General features: G+C 39.9%; 5 protein-coding genes across 10 annotated transcripts in view; 2 read left to right on the top strand and 3 right to left on the bottom strand.

The window, feature by feature from the left end:
- Nucleotides 1-69: 69 nt before the first annotated feature.
- LOC117643431 (serine/threonine-protein phosphatase 5-like) lies at nucleotides 70-6243 on the bottom strand. 3 transcript variants are annotated; one of them, XM_034382335.1, is made up of 11 exons: nucleotides 6171-6243; nucleotides 2084-2325; nucleotides 1854-1995; nucleotides 1634-1755; nucleotides 1394-1558; nucleotides 1174-1279; nucleotides 890-1032; nucleotides 697-784; nucleotides 393-612; nucleotides 231-312; nucleotides 70-155 (listed from the first exon to the last, which is right to left on the bottom strand). In XM_034382335.1, exons 1-11 carry the CDS (start codon nucleotides 6226-6228, stop codon nucleotides 96-98), a joined length of 1428 nt encoding a protein of 475 aa, XP_034238226.1. In that variant the 5' UTR covers nucleotides 6229-6243; the 3' UTR covers nucleotides 70-95. The 3 variants fall into 3 exon arrangements, with proteins under 3 accessions (XP_034238226.1, XP_034238225.1, XP_034238227.1); XM_034382334.1 differs by lacking the exon at nucleotides 6171-6243 and adding an exon at nucleotides 5957-6164; XM_034382336.1 differs by lacking the exon at nucleotides 6171-6243 and adding an exon at nucleotides 5745-5883.
- LOC117643437 (protein spitz-like) lies at nucleotides 2768-5734 on the bottom strand. The gene is made up of 2 exons (XM_034382344.1): nucleotides 5571-5734; nucleotides 2768-4675 (listed from the first exon to the last, which is right to left on the bottom strand). The coding sequence occupies exon 2, from the start codon at nucleotides 4670-4672 to the stop codon at nucleotides 4019-4021; it is 654 nt and encodes a 217-aa protein (XP_034238235.1). The 5' UTR covers nucleotides 4673-4675; nucleotides 5571-5734; the 3' UTR covers nucleotides 2768-4018.
- Nucleotides 6073-9714, top strand: LOC117643434 (E3 ubiquitin-protein ligase RNF146). 2 transcript variants are annotated; one of them, XM_034382340.1, is made up of 4 exons: nucleotides 6073-6178; nucleotides 6267-6439; nucleotides 6808-7059; nucleotides 8052-9714. In XM_034382340.1, exons 2-4 carry the CDS (start codon nucleotides 6340-6342, stop codon nucleotides 8618-8620), a joined length of 921 nt encoding a protein of 306 aa, XP_034238231.1. In that variant the 5' UTR covers nucleotides 6073-6178; nucleotides 6267-6339; the 3' UTR covers nucleotides 8621-9714. The 2 variants fall into 2 exon arrangements, with proteins under 2 accessions (XP_034238231.1, XP_034238232.1); XM_034382341.1 differs by lacking the exons at nucleotides 6073-6178; nucleotides 6267-6439 and adding an exon at nucleotides 6484-6632.
- Nucleotides 9715-9884: 170 nt separating this feature from the next.
- On the bottom strand, nucleotides 9885-12443 carry LOC117643435 (gastrula zinc finger protein XlCGF49.1-like). 2 transcript variants are annotated; one of them, XM_034382343.1, is made up of 2 exons: nucleotides 12293-12443; nucleotides 9885-10807 (listed from the first exon to the last, which is right to left on the bottom strand). In XM_034382343.1, exon 2 carries the CDS (start codon nucleotides 10747-10749, stop codon nucleotides 9937-9939), a length of 813 nt encoding a protein of 270 aa, XP_034238234.1. In that variant the 5' UTR covers nucleotides 10750-10807; nucleotides 12293-12443; the 3' UTR covers nucleotides 9885-9936. The 2 variants fall into 2 exon arrangements, with proteins under 2 accessions (XP_034238234.1, XP_034238233.1); XM_034382342.1 differs by lacking the exon at nucleotides 12293-12443 and adding an exon at nucleotides 11028-11201.
- LOC117643428 (eukaryotic translation initiation factor 4 gamma 1-like) overlaps nucleotides 11844-15072 on the top strand; it is a 45232-nt gene continuing 42003 nt past the window's right edge. The window contains exons 1-2 of one of the 2 annotated variants that reach the window (XM_034382328.1): nucleotides 11844-12245; nucleotides 12344-12584. In XM_034382328.1, coding sequence (XP_034238219.1) covers nucleotides 12452-12584 — 133 coding nt within the window. In that variant the 5' untranslated portion in view covers nucleotides 11844-12245; nucleotides 12344-12451. Of the gene's footprint in view, nucleotides 12246-12343; nucleotides 12585-14531; nucleotides 14561-15072 lie in introns of both variants that reach the window. The other variant, XM_034382329.1, reaches the window with a different exon arrangement.

Here is a 15072-nt window from a genome sequence, read left to right as displayed (position 1 = left end):
ATGTCAAAAACAAACATTTGCCAGGACCTCCTAAATTGGACTGGTTCTGGAATTTAAGAGTATTGCTTGTTGCTGGATGGATTTTAGCAGCTTTATTATGGCATCATACTGAGCAAGGAATTTGCATACATCATGGGCTTTACATCTGGATGAGGCTGTAACAAAAGTTAATGTTATGTTTATGTTCAAAATATCAAGAGGGACCATTTATATGTGGGAAGAAAACATACCACTGCCTCATAAGTTGTAAATTTCGGGCTCATGTCATTTCCTTTAAGTGTTATGTAAGCACCCTTGTTACCCATAGTATCACTGTAAAATGAAAAATTCCTTAATGACACAGCTTTCGTCCAATGATTGCAGAAAATAGGCAATAGTTTATGGGTAATTACCAGTAATTTGGAGCAGAAAAAATAGTTATACATTTGCCCTCATGTGCAATTTCATATCCAGCACTTTTAACCTCATGACTCCTGATAATGTACTCCAAATTGTTTCTTTTGAGGAAGTTGTGAGTGACATCAGGTCCAAACTGGACACCAACTCCTCGCTTACTTGATTCTCTGCCATTTTGAGGCTGTGGATCAGACCACAGCAGCTCGCACATAAGACCTGAAATTTTTCAAGTGATTATTGTCTTTGCTTGGAACTGATACAAGGTGATATTAAGTAGACATAAAACTCATAAGATATTACCATCTTCTGGTGGTTCCCTGTTTCTGTCAATTTTTCTAATGTCATCTAGAGTCACATCATCTTTTGTGAAAAGACCACCATGCATAACCTGATAACAAACCAAAATATTTTCACAAACAATCCTCAATTCAATGAGGGTAGCAAATTTTTTTTTCACCCCATGAAAAATCATTCTACTACACAATGAACTCACAAGAACTTTGTTGTTCAGCAGATGAGCAAGAGGCAACCAATTATAAACTTCAGTAAACAGCTGTGACATTTGATTGGTATACTTTGCTTTCACTTCACCTTCAAAACCATACATTTGATTCATATTGTGGCTCTCGTGGTTCCCTGAAATTAAAAGTAAGAAAATAAAATCACTGAACAATTTTGTTGAGGTTGTTTTTTTTTTGTTTTTTTTTTGGTTATCAAACATCATACAGAGCACCAACTCGGAAGCTGTTTTGCTGATTAAAGACAACATTGACTTACCTCTTGCCATGAAGAAATGATCAGGATATAGAAGCTTAAATCCAAATAATGTGAAAATACATTCAACAGAGAAAGAGCCCCGGTCCACAAAGTCTCCATTAAATAACTAAAATGCTAGTTAAGGAAAATATTATATCACTTGAAAAAAAGAAACAAAAACCAAACAAATAGGAACAAAAAACCCTGGAATTTAACTGTTTAAGTTGAGTGTTAAGGATACGTAGGGGTTTGTTTCTGAGGGTAGACCATTAAGTTCAAAAATATTCATTAGGTCATAGAATTGCCCATGAATATCGCCACAAACTGTGAACTTAGAATCGTCAGGAATTGGGACCTCAATCAAAGTTGGTTGCTTAGTGAACATTTGCTTCACATCAAACAAAATCTGCAATAAAGGCACAGGTTGACAAAAGGGGAAATTAACACACACAGCAAGGGACACCAGGAGTTTGGGACTCACTTTGTAAGCATATTTACGGTGAAGCTTGCCCTGTTTCTTGTATGTGTCCATAAGTTCCTTCATGAATTCAAGAGTAACTTTGCCATCCTCTAACGTAGGACCAGTATAATCTCCTTCAAGAACTGTTAAAAAAAGAATTCAACAATAAATTTAACCAAAAAAAAAAAAAAAGTACAATTAATAAAATTTTTAAAGAAATACTGAGACATGAGATACTTACCCATGCTCTCAAAGTCAATTGAATCTGCTATACTTTTTGTTTCTACAGAAATAGCCTTTTCAAATGCAACTTTCTTCACAATTTTGCTGCACTCCACAGCTTTACGTTTGGCCTCCGCATCATTAGGACGCACAGTTGCCACCTAGAAGCACAAAAAGTTTTGTTTTAAGAAAAATGAGACAGAGCATTGTATATACTGTATGATAGTAAGCAAATGAGTGAATACATACAGCCTGATAGTCACTTAGAGCCAGCTTAAATTTTCCTAAGGACATGTAAGCCTCAGCTCGTCTATAGTAGCCTTTAACGTAGTCACGATCAGCAGCGATTGCTTTGGTGGCATCTCGCAAGGCTGCCCCAAAGCACTCTGTACGCAAGTACGCCATACTTCTATTGCCATAGTAAATTGCATTATTTGAGTTCAGTTCAATTGCTTTAGTATATAAATTTATAGCTTGTTCATAGTCTTGTTCTGCAACAGAAGAGAAGCACAGTATGTAAGAGAACCATAACTACCAGTACAATTGGAATCATCAGTTTTCAAAAGTGGCTGGCCAGGATGCAGAAATTGAGAACATACACCATGAACTCCCCAACCCCTAAATCAAGCCAACAGTGCCTGAAATCAAATGATAATTTTCAATGTCCTCATTTTTTTTCTGGAGGCAAAATCTTCATAGAATTGGGTACTTGTGCTAAGATTCAAGTGAAATTTGAAAACGTGAGAAAATAAATTCTTGGAGAAACATTTTAAAAGACAATAGATTTCCCTGTAGTAATTTTTGTTGTGTGTGCATGCATTATAAGAGAAACTTGTTCAATAAAGTAATAGACAAAAGGAAAAGAATTACAGTGACATTCAGGGGAAAATCTTAATTTTTCAGAAAAGCATGGGTGCAAGGAAAACATCCAACCTTATACATAACAGTTTTAATGACAGAAATATTTAATGTAACAAAACAATGGACAACAAAATAAATGCCAAAATGCAGCATCATTTTAACACAAAGAATACAAATTTTAACATTTGTACTTAGGCAAAAATGGGAAAATTGCTCTTCAGGAAACTTACTTCTAAAAACAACAATCACAAAGACTGAATGTTATATTCAGGTCACATACATTCATAATTGAAAGTACGGAACATTCCAGATGCTGCACATAAGACGTGCAAGTACCATAACAAACTTAATGGACGGAATGAAAAAACCCAAAGCATCATGAATGTATACAAAGTTTGCAAAAGATAGGCCGAAACCAGGGCCAAATTTTAAGTAGTGCTCAAATTCTAGAAAACAGGTAGGCATTAGGCTACCCCGATAAGCTGCAATACTACCTGGTCAATAAGGTCATCTTAAAAAATTCATCAATTTCAGAGCATTATAGCATTAATAATAAATAAACTTAAGCTTACAAAACAAATAAAAGCACAATCAATGGTTAAGAAATGGGAAGAGGTTTGCAATTATTAAAGTTCACAACCACTGAATTCACATGGGAATTAAAATTGAAATACCCATCAAAGTGCACTGAACAACCTTTTTCCCACAGTAAGTCCATAGTTCACCATATGTTTAATCAATGTTAAATTATTACTTCCAAAATTATTGTTGGGTCATTCCAGTCAATGCATTCAACTAAGGTTCCTATGATTAGGATAAAAATTGGTCATCAACTTATATTTTAGATTTCAGTACAATAAGACTGAAGGAATCAATAATAATGAGGTTTTAAAAAATAGAAAGGAATGATTTGATGATTTACAAAAAAAATTCTGGTGTGGCACTTCACCTTTGAATCACTTTTCAATTCTACATAAGGTAGCCAAGGGCTTCATGCTTAATATATCACAATGCTGAATGAAACATTCAACCTACACTTAACGTGTAGTGTGTTTCTTAAGGGTATAGACCCAGTAGGAAAAGAATACAAATAGAATAATGTAGACTGTCATCATGAAAATAATTTAGGAATAATAATGTATCTGAACAATTAGATTTGACATTACTAAAGCAAGATGTTCAGATAGTCATTCTTCCTTGCATACAACTAACTACTGAAAAATCAAGGGAATGAAGTACAAAATTTGTAAAAAATAAAAATGATTAGGTAACTTAAAGCTTAAATAAGGTTAAATAGACTAACATTGGTGGTTAGCATTAGTGTCAGGGCAATTCCTTCCTACTCCCATTTTTTTTCGATACTGTGTGTGGTTTCTTTACTAATCGTTCCAAAGAGATGTCTACGTGTCGGGGTCCAAACGGACGAGGCCGTTCAAAGGTAACTCCATCCACTTGATCCACATCTTGCATCTCACTGCTAACTCGATGCCTTCTCCTACGTAGATAAATCCAAACTCCCATTGCTATGGCTATGAACAGGATGTAACTTGTAGCTCCAGCAAGACCAGCATACTCTGACAATGTTTCTTGAATGGATAATCGAGATAAAAGTTCACCATCAATATCCACATACTTGTGTTCACAGCGTCGACCCATAAATCCTTCAGTACAATTACAATTGTACTCCACAACATCACCAACTTTTATCGCAAAACAAACAGCCTTATTCAAACAAAACCATTGGTCAAGAGAAGGTGGACACTCAAAAACATCAAATGTAATTGAGGGCCTTAAGGTTGTAACTACAGGTGGTGGTTCTGTTGGAGGTCGATTTCGGTTGCGGAGACGGCTGGAGCAAGCTTCAGAGTAAGAGCCACACAGAAGCAGCAGCAAAGGCAGGCAAACCATCGATGGCGACATCACTAGGGTGGCTGACCCTCTTGAGCGTTGACGGAGTCTCGTGAATGTTTCATCCATGTCCTGGAATCGGGATCAGCTGTTTAGCAGTCTGCTCTTAGTCTCAGGTATCAGTCATGTGTTGGACAGGAGACACTGCTTCCCCATTCATCTTTCATTGCCAATAAGGCTACCAATAGCAATGGCTAGGTACTAAGTGGCTTCAGATCTCTCTATCTTCCAAACTAGACACAACAGTAAAGGCAGATTTTCGTTTTCTTCGGAGGATGACGCAGTTACTATTTTGAAAGAATTTAACTTACATTCAGGGGACAATCCCTTGCTATATGCAAAATTAGGACGGTCAGAAACACAAATGGCACCTACAAACAAATACCTACAAAAGTTACAGAGTTACTTGTCTGTCCCGAGTGAATTAAAACCATGAAGGGTTCCAATTATGTACAGGAAGGAAGTGATGTTGGGCACATGCTAACTGTAAGCAGTTACCACACTCATATCATTCAAATAAATAACAATAATACTCAAAATATAAAATACAGATAAGTACAGTATTTTCAAGCCAAATACAACAGGATGTTAGAATAAAAGACAGAGAGCAAGAACTACAGGCCTCTCGTTAAAGGTTATAAAGATAAGAGCGAACAAAGTAAGTCACAATGCCTTGAGAAATGACAGAACTGGGAGGAACAACCATCAGTAACAAACTAGACCATAAAGATGAGTGAATCAAGCTTAAGATTAAAATATCAATTGTTTAAAGGCAAGGAAATTAGAAATTAACATGTAAACAGAGAAGAAAACTGTCTGAAAACGCAAGAAGCCATAGATATGGTCTAACAGGTAATGTTAACAGGTAGGAAGTTGATGAAATATCGGTACAGGGAGGATAGAGGTAAGAAATAGCTCAAATAGGAAAGATGCATGCGTTCACCCATTCATTCATACAATTGTTCACCTATTCATTCGATCTCCAATTCATGCGCGAATGCGTATCTGCGTTTACTATATCTAACTGTAGTTGTTTCAAAGAGGGGAACCGTGTAAAAAGCTCGATGAATTGGAAGCGAGCCGGTGCCCCGTCTCGCCTTCAACTCAGCGCAGCAGCCCAAGAGGACCTACACGGCCTAACCTTAAGCACCCTCCACAAACTTCCTGATGCAACCACAGCGGCGAGCGGAGCGAGGCAGGCGACAGGCAAGAGCATGCAACCATGGGGACCGCCCTGCAGGTCGCAGCAGGATGAGAGAAACACCCACGCCCTCAGGAAGCGGCCAAGCCCGTAGGCGGAGATAACAGTGGACACACACCTTAGCCTAAGCAACACAGACACAGGGGCCTTACTTTTAAAGAAAACGTTCGCCTGTTCTTTGAATTGGTCGGCTTTGGCGACATCTTCAGGAGATATTTCAGGCTTTGTCTCTTCATCGGTGCTCATGTTACAAGTTTCTAAAATTGTCAGAGTCCGTAGAAATAGGGGCGCGCTGAACAGGAGTTGCACATTTATAGGGTAATTGGGATGAATGTGGAAAACTTTACCGCGGCCCACGTTCGTCACCTGTTTGGGTTCGTTCTTGTTCTTTCTGGATCAGCTGCACGAGAGCCATGAAAGCCATGAGCGAGCACGAATGACCACTGGAATCTCTATTCGCAGGATCCGTAAGCGGACGTGCCAATAACGGGAGCCAACATTGGCCGCAGCAAAGTTTGTTGTTCGAAAAATCAAAATGGCAGAAAGTGTTCAAAGGTCCAAAGACAACAATGACAAACCGAGGAAAAGGCGGAGAAGTCGAGACAAGGGCGACATGAATGAGGCTGTGGACGAAGGTAAAAACCACCACTGGGTTGTGTCAAGTTAAACAAAAGGCATTGATAGTAGGTTCGATTTGCCCCACTTCCATTGACCCATCAGACTTGTTTTTACTTCCTTCTCGTGACACTTTAGTTCATGTACTTGTTTCTGTGAGGGTTGCTCTCCTTCGACGTTTTCTTCTTCGGCCTTTAGTCTTGATGAGTTTGTGTATGTTCAGTCTAAACCTTGCATCATAGGCATAATTTTCCAGCGACCCTGGAAGTGTATGAGTGACCTAATTCTGAAGCCTGGCAGAAAGTGTTATTGATGCAATTATATTTATATTTTATTTTGATGTTTTCAATTTATTGACTGTAAACGTGATCATCTACTCTGTTTTCAGGTCGAGCGGAAGCTATTCCAGAATGTGCAGTGTGCCTTCAGACTTGTGTCCATCCAGCACGTTTACCATGCAGCCACATCTTTTGCTTCCTGTGCTTGAAAGGACTAGTAACCCAAAGCCGCCGATGTGCGATGTGTCGACAAGATATTCCCTTAGATTATCTTGATCATCCTCAATTACTGGAGATTCCAACTCCAGCTGAAAAGGAAGCATTTGAAGATGGATATCAATGGTTTTACGAGGGCCGGAGCGGTAAGAAATCTTTTAAAATCATTTATCTTGTTGGGTGGCAATAACATATTTTAACAGAACCATTATTATTTCTTCTTCATCTAATTTAACATTTACCCTACCAAGAAGGCCTTACCATAAAGCCATCAAAATAAGTCCTTGGCATAGTCAAATTTTGTTTTAGAAATTTGTGTCAATTTTGTCCATCTGCAGGGTGGTGGCAATATGAAGAACGAATTAGTGCTGAGCTGGAGACAAATTTCAAGCTAGGACGTAAAGGCTGTGAAATTCTCATCTGCGGCTCCCTTTACATTGTGGATTTTGTTAATGGGAACCAATTCCGTAAAGATCAACAAGGCCGCAAACGGAAAATCAAACGAGATTTGGCTTCAGCCCCAAAGAAAGGCATTGCAGGACTTTCCTGATCAATCCAATTAGTTCCTATCCATATGCCATATATTTTACTATTGATGGTTTATATTAAGTGTTAGAATATAAAGACTGACACAACTATCTCACTTCTAGTGTTAACTCTCAAACTGCATATTCCAAAAACCTAATACTGAATTTTTCAGGTTTTTGGTTTTATATGCAGGATACTTGGCATTTCACTATTGAAATATGAGATAGAGAAAATATTCTTTTATTGTTTTGTTTTATTATGTTATTTCATTTCTTGCATGGACACTTGTATGTTTCTGTTGTTAAGTACCTCACACATCCTTTCACTTCTTTCTGTCAAAGAAGTAACATGAAATGAGAGCCGCAAAGATATATTTGTTTCCTTGCTGCTTGCATTATGCTTTCATTCCCAGGCTCTAGTAACTCAAGATTTCCAATTCAATGACTGAGTATTGTAGTAATGAAATTGGTTAACTGATATGTCAAATAAAGTTTTAGCCTTCAAAAATTTCTCTACCCTTTTTTTTATCCACCCCAATCTTTCTTTACTTTACCATAGCTTTAAATCTAGACAGTAAATCTTGAGTTAAATCATTATCTTTTTGTTTTAGGATGGTGGCAGTATGATGAGCGCACCAGTCGGGAGCTTGAAGCTGCCTATAAAAGTGGTCAACGGACATGTGAGCTGTTGATTGTTGGTCAATTATACATTGCAGACTTTGATGCAATGCTTCAGTTGCGCCGCAACGACTTGTCGCGTCGTCGCAGAATCAAACGTGATTTAGCCAGCATACCAAAGAAAGGTATTGCCGGCTTGAGGCTTGAGGGAGCACCGAGTTCGGGGGATGAGCCTTCTCCTCCGTCACCAAGTGGAGAGCCAGGAACAAGCAGGCTAGAATCTGATGAGAATTGGTCCGAAACTAATACTGAGCCTTCAAGCAACACTTGGCAAAGTGACCGTGAAGGCGCTGATTTGGTTCTGAGAGATTCTCAGCTGCATAGAGTTGCTGAGGCGGAGGATGACTCGGATGAGAACCACTCTGCCACAGAGAGTGATGAGAACAGTCCAAGGCGACAGGATTTAAATGATGATACAAATGTAGATGTCCACGATGACGATGACTCTGATAGTAATCAAGGAGACCTAGAAGCCCAGTTGCAAAATCTACGGCTTCACTAAACTTGTGCAATTGTATAAATTTAAATTTGTGATAATTTTTCATTAAAATCTAGATTTGTGGATACTTCTTGTTGTACTCTTTCAGCACCATTTATCTTTTTTAAACAATATCCCAATGTTCTTATGATGCTATTTATCTTGAGGATTTCATATTTCACCAATTTCTTCCTTTAATTTTCTGTTCATAGCTGGAACACATCAATCAAAATCATGACAGTTTGATGTCATTGTTGTGAATTATTCAACAATTTGTTGATAGTTCTGGCAATTGCCCTCAAATCTATCTCATTTTTATAACCCTGATATTGATGTGTCTTCACCTTCACAGAGTTTAGTTAAAACTTAGCATTTCTGATGCCATACCCTCCTCTTTCCTTGTAATGGTCTTTTACATTCCTGCTCCCCTGAAAGACCTTTCTTGGTACTCAAATGCAATTACAGGTATTGCCCTCTTTGACTTGCTTCAGTTGGCTCTTATAGCTTAAACAAGAGACATGATGCTGGTTGGATGAAAAAAAATTGAAGGTTGCTTTAAGATGTTATTGTTGCTCCTCATTTTGTGTTTTCTCATGTTTGTGAATAAACTCTATTTCAATTAAATATTGAATTTTTAGAGTCGCATGCCTTGATAAAATTTGTGGCAAGCACTTTGTCAATGTTCAATGTGTGATATTTATTTAGATTTTTGGAGAGGGTTGTTGATGTTTGGAAGATATTTCATTGATATGTTGATGAGTATTTAAGAAGATAAGAGTATTTTGTGAGATTTGTTTGTGTCTATGAGATCAAGCCTTAGCGGAAAAAGAAAAATAGTTGTCTGATGATTACAGTATTTATTGAATGTCTTTTTGACGTTGTTTTGTGTCCTTGTCCTCCTCTCTTGTATAAATTGTGTTTTATGAATCGTTCAATACTAGTGTGTACATTTTCAAATAAGCATGTAACAAACCGAGAATCTTAACTAGTTTTGATGGTGTTACCACCTTGTTACCATTTTATTGTATCTCAAATAATTTTTTTTGTCTTATTTTTGTAAAGTTATTAATGACCTGTCTTTTCTTTGAATTATTTGATTCAATAAAATATGGAAATTACTTTGCCTCTCTTTTTATCATTGACCAATAGTGCTGCAGTCATTTCACCTCCTATCCATTTCACTTCTGCCACTTTGTCAATTTATTCAATTGTGAATTTCCTGGTGCTCCCATATGGATAAATGTATAACATTGGTGTAAAGTTGGATATGGTATAACAAAGAGACAAGTTCGTTTCAATTGATACATTACTATTAAATATAAGGTTGTTTTACAAGGTTTCTACAGTTCTTGACATTCAATCAAGCTATCATCTAATTCGTTTAGATCCTTGGGTCTGCCCTTCTTACTTGATAGCTTGGAGTTTAATTTACAACTATGGTTTTTCAAATGAGATTTCAGTTTGTAGCTCTTTCCACAAGAGTGACATTCATACTCTCGCTTGTCACTATGTATCTTCATATGGTTATATAACGAGCCACTGTGAGAAAACTTTGCCCCACAAACTTTACACTCATTTAACTTCAGTTCGAAATGTATATTGACATGCCTCATTAAAACAACATTGGTGGTAAACCTTTCATCACATATTTGGCAAACAAAAGGACGCACTTTGGCATGGACTGAGCGTTTATGATGCATTAAGTCACTGTTATGGCCAAACTCCTTCCCACATTCTTCACATTTGAAAGCTTTATAAGTGTAGTGTTCTCTACATAAATGACGCTGTAAACTACTATTCAGCCGGAAAACAAGGCCGCAAACATCACATTTGAATGGCTTCTCTCCTGTATGAATAGTCATGTGGGTCCCAAGGCCAGATTTTTGAAGAAAAGTTTTACCGCAGTGAGGACATTCAAAGCGTGACCCTTTGGTACTAAATTTAACATTATGCTTTGCACGTCTATGGCTTAGAAGGGACAATTTTGTTGCAAATACTTGACCGCAGTCCTCACAAACATTCAGATCTTCAGTTTTGAAGTGCACTACCTCATGCTCAAAGAGTTGCTGTTCTTCTTCAAAGGAAAGGTGACAATGGTCACATTGATACTCTCCATCCTTGGGTTCTTCCTTAACTGCGACTTGATTTCTCATTTTCTTTGAGATTTTGGCATAGTTTTGGTCGGAGTCCTCCTCAAGCTGTTTAGCAACACTGGAAAAACATTGACACAGTCAGTGACATAACATGAAGGTAATAACATGCATCAGGCCTTCTTAATTTTTTGTTTGTTTGTCCAGAAAGATTTGATAACTCTAAATTTGTCTTTCTTATTAGAGAGAGCTAACCTGATCTTGACATCACAGATAATCCTTGAAAATATTTTTAAACTGCACCCATATGAAGACAAACAGAACTTTAACTCTAAACTTACCCCTTTCTTTTATATCTTTTCAGAGAATTCATGTTTGAAGATCCTTCCTTACGAGGACTTTAAATAAACTACATATAACAATAACAAGATATTGCCCCGTTCCCGTTCCCTCTTTCGATGAGTTGAGTAAACAGACAGACGAAGACAAGACGACGGACAGACGGACGCGGAGGAAGCGCACTCTCGTGGTCGTATCGTGAACTTTAAGATTACATTTTAACAACATTACGAAATCAAATTCAAGCCCAATTTAGCAAAATTAGACACGTAAATTTCATATTTAAGAGATAAAACCGTTTTTTTAAAATTGGTTTTTAATAAGGTCTTACTGTTGGAAATACCAAACGCAATTGTTGTAATTTGATTTAAAATGGATAAAATCTATAATGGTACGACTTGTACATGGCCCGAGGGCGCGTACTTTGACTGGCTGTGCTGGCAGGCGCTGGTCAAACTTTTAGATAGTGATTTTGACCTTGCTAATTTATGGATTAAAAAAGTCTTAATTATTCTGTGCGCCATGTCATTGTACAGTAAATAGAAAATTAGAAAACCTAAACGCTCCCATGACGCTACACTGGCTGGGGCCAGCTCACGTTCCTCCTGCCAAAAGGGCGCCAAACTTGGACGTAGCATAATTTGGTGGTAACAGTTAGACGTTAGACGATTGCATCAAATAGACCAACCAAATCTCATAGGACCACTGCCTGACTACTTTTCAGATTTTTCTTTTCCTTTGTGTCATGGTTAATAGTATGACTATTAAACAGAAAATTCGCTTTAAACGTGGTCTGTTACCCTCGACCGTCGTTTGTTTCCTTGGCCGCCATGTTTGAGCTGTCGACAGCACCCGAATAATTCACGGAAATTCACGAAGCCATATTCTTGAAATCCTAGGAAAAGTGTTGTGAAAGTACTTGTAACACGTATTTATCCGTAATCATCTGCATGATCTATGCAATATTTCGTACAAAAATGATTACGAATCGGGACAAGAAGGATCTTTGGTTCTAAGTTTGCGTGTCTTTTTTTTCCGCATTGGGAAAATAGTTTGTATCTATAACAAAACGCAAGTCCCTCTATGAGGACTCCAAGCGTAACACAAAACACGTTGCGATGAGCATGCAAAAGGGTAAACATCAAGGTGGACAGAACCAAGGATTTGCCCGCTATCCTTCTAACGCGTATCCTTCATCATTCATTTAACCTTGTAGTTTGGTAAGTGTGGTGTTGTAGATAGCCCCGGCCTGGGCCGTGACACTTACGGTCCGACCGGTGAGTTTGTGCTGTATTTGCTCTCTGTCCCACATCTCAAGTGAGCATCGCGGCCTGCAGTGTGCACAAGTGTTCACAAGTTCACCGGACCCGCGACAAGTTGAGACTGAAGACCTTCAGAGGTTAGGGGTGTCCCATCCAGTCCGGCTATGGACCCTAGACTAGCTTGCCAGCAGGGTCCCTCTGATGATTTGACAAATCATCTGGGTTATGGCAGTGACATGTCCATGAATCAAGAAATGTGGAGCCACGGAAACTATGAAGAATTCTACCCCGGGGAAGGTAGGAAAACGAACAAATTGTGTCCTCTGTTTGTGTCTGTGAATAGCAAGTGTTCTGAGTTGTCATTTTCAACAATAACATAACAAGTGTCATGGCATGACAACAAGCTTTGTACATGTTGGGTGGTTAAGTGTGTCTTTTCAGGTTTGGTTTTGCTTGGGTTTTATCTCAGCCATTAGTAGTAATTGAATCTACTGGACCACTCACATAGCATGAGTCCAACTTAACCTTTAAATGCAATGCGTCTCATGACTTCACTTTACTCATCTTCAAAGCAATCTGCTGCCAGTATGCCTTTAGAGCAAATAGTTTGGTCACTTTTGTGCTACTTGGGCAATGGTTCCTCCCTATCCAATTTTTTTCTTCACTATAAATTTATTCGAGTTGTGTTGCGTAACCCTCCATCAGTCCGCTCTTTCAGACATCAGTGCCATAAATTTAACGAAGTTTGTGCCAACTGATGGCTGTTCTCTCTCTGTTGATTAACATCTTCAAATTTCAAACAAACAGTGTGGGCTTGTCCAGTTGGATTTACAATGTCATCCCAACCCCTCTCTATTTGTACTTAATTCTTTTCATTTAAAAGAAAGGTATATATGTCTGTTAGATTAGACTTCAAATTAATTAGTTTATATTATCACTGATATGAATGAAACAATAATGGGTCACAAATTTGATAAAGGAACATCTATCATGAATAATATTACCAGAAGTACTTTGGAAGTTCATGTTAAAGTCTTGGTACATATTATGTACGATTATTTAACTTGTTCCAGAGTCTGAGCTATGGTTTCTAATTTTCGTTCAAGTGATTTAAACTCACACATCCATTTGTTTTGTTGTGCAAAAATTTGAAATTAGAGAATGTGCACCAGGCATCCCAGATTAAAATCATTTTGCAGCTGTGTGTGAATTGTTTTTACCTGATAAGCACTAACTCTGTTTAGATTCTGTTTGGTAGTTAATCCTAAATTTCACCAACAAGGCTTTGTGATAAATTTTAGTACAATTTTTTGCAGGAATGGTTTTGATAGATCATAAGAACATCCTTGTATTGAGTCATATCATTTCATTTCATGGGTGATGCTTGCTTTTGTGTAAGGAAGTATGTGCCTGTTATGTCTTTGCCGGGGTGGCTTGATGTGCATTGCAGGATGTGGAATAGTTTATAGTTTTTTCTGTACTGTGTTATGCAAGTGAATTTCGAATGTACCATCCATGAGAAGATGGACAGTCTTATCTTGGATACTAATCTGTGACGAACTCGTTTATCTGGTTGCCCGCCCCACCTGTAATTTTTTTTTCTGTCGGGTTGCGGTTGCCTGTCGTAAAGAAGGGGTGGCTGAAACACATGCAGTGTTATCAGTTGTCAAAGATTGTCATACTCGTCGGGACCGAAGAATGCTATCACCTTGGCGCTGGACCCGCCTGGCGCCGGCCGTGGCCCTGGCGGCCCTGGCGGCCGTGGCGGCCGTGGCCCTGGCAAAGCTAGGGGTATAGTCGGCCCGGCGGACTCCGTCCCCGCCAAGTCCACGTTCCATCCGGACGCCCACTGTAAGCCCACTGCGACCAGGCCAGCGCGGCCAGCCAGCGGGCTCGCAAGTTTTGTGAATGAATGGCAAGTGGCCTGTCGGCCGGCCGGCCCGACGGAGGCTAAAGGCCAGAGTGCACTGAGCCGGATGTAACGCAGTAACGCAGCGAAGAAGCTCGCGGAGTGAACGGAGTGAATGTGGGCCGGGACACCGCGTCGCCACGACCCGCCGGACCGGACCGTCGGACACCCCCCCTCCACCTGGACCTACCCCAGCCACCTTTCCCTCTGTGCAAAGTGTCTGTGTGAGTGTGTGTGTGTGTGTGCTCGACGATGGTGACGATGATGTAGTGCTGATTGTCTCTGTTTGTCCCGAAACTGAAACTCGCAGCAGGCTCCTTAACCAGATCTCTCAGTTATCCTCAACGCCAGCCGGCCCCACAACGTGAGTACCCGACTGGATGTCATGTCCCTGCCCCCTCTTCAATTTAACTCTCACTTTCTCTTTCCTTTACTTCTTTTTGTTTTCCGTCCCTGTCGCGCCGCGCGCTCTGTCGCTCAGAAGCGAACCATCCGTCCGGCGTGCCGAACGCGGTGCTGAAGGCCCGACGGCCGGCCCGTCGGGTTTGGCTTAGGCCCCCGAAGTTCGGTCCGTTCGGTCCCGCTTTGGCCGTGGATGGTTTGGTCTTCTCGGCCGGTACCGGAAGTGGATCGGCTGTGCCATGGCTGTGCTATGCGTGGCGTGGCGCGGCGCTGCATGACTCGTAGATTTGCTGTATGGAATGTGCATGATGTGACAGTAGGCTTGTCCGACTCGCGATTCGGCCTTCCCCGCCGGCACCAGGCCGCTGAGGCCCTGGCCAGCCCGGTGGCCTGTGCATTTGGCCGCGAGCGCGACGCGTTTCGATGATTGGTGGCTCGGCCACCGAGTGTGTGCGTGTTGGCGGTGGCCTTGAC

The sequence above is a fragment of the Thrips palmi genome, unplaced genomic scaffold, assembly GCF_012932325.1.
Source record: "Thrips palmi isolate BJ-2018 unplaced genomic scaffold, TpBJ-2018v1 HiC_scaffold_17, whole genome shotgun sequence".
NCBI classification, from domain to species: Eukaryota; Metazoa; Arthropoda; class Insecta; order Thysanoptera; family Thripidae; genus Thrips; species Thrips palmi.
Note: the sequence above shows the minus strand (reverse complement) of the source record. Positions and strands in the feature narration are given on the sequence as shown.

Bases quoted from the DNA above. Each gene is read 5' to 3' on its own strand.
- LOC117643435 (XM_034382342.1), bottom strand. From the start codon at position 11,059: ATGAATTCTCTGAAAAGATATAAAAGAAAGGG. The intron at 10,808-11,027 runs GTAAGTTTAGAG...ATGTTTTTCCAG, and splicing joins AAAAGATATAAAAGAAAGGG to TGTTGCTAAACAGCTTGAGG.
- LOC117643431 (XM_034382334.1), bottom strand. From the start codon at position 6,050: ATGAGCACCGATGAAGAGACAAAGCCTGAAATATCTCCTGAAGATGTC. The intron at 2,326-5,956 runs GTAAGGCCCCTG...CTTCTGTTGCAG, and splicing joins GGCGAACGTTTTCTTTAAAA to AACAAGACTATGAACAAGCT. The intron at 156-230 runs GTATGTTTTCTT...CTTTTGTTACAG, and splicing joins TTACAACTTATGAGGCAGTG to CCTCATCCAGATGTAAAGCC.
- LOC117643434 (XM_034382340.1), top strand. From the start codon at position 6,340: ATGGCAGAAAGTGTTCAAAGGTCCAAAGACAACAATGACAAACCGAGG. The intron at 6,440-6,807 runs GTAAAAACCACC...CTCTGTTTTCAG, and splicing joins GAATGAGGCTGTGGACGAAG to GTCGAGCGGAAGCTATTCCA. The intron at 7,060-8,051 runs GTAAGAAATCTT...TTTTTGTTTTAG, and splicing joins GTTTTACGAGGGCCGGAGCG to GATGGTGGCAGTATGATGAG.
- LOC117643437 (XM_034382344.1), bottom strand. From the start codon at position 4,672: ATGGATGAAACATTCACGAGACTCCGTCAACGCTCAAGAGGGTCAGCC.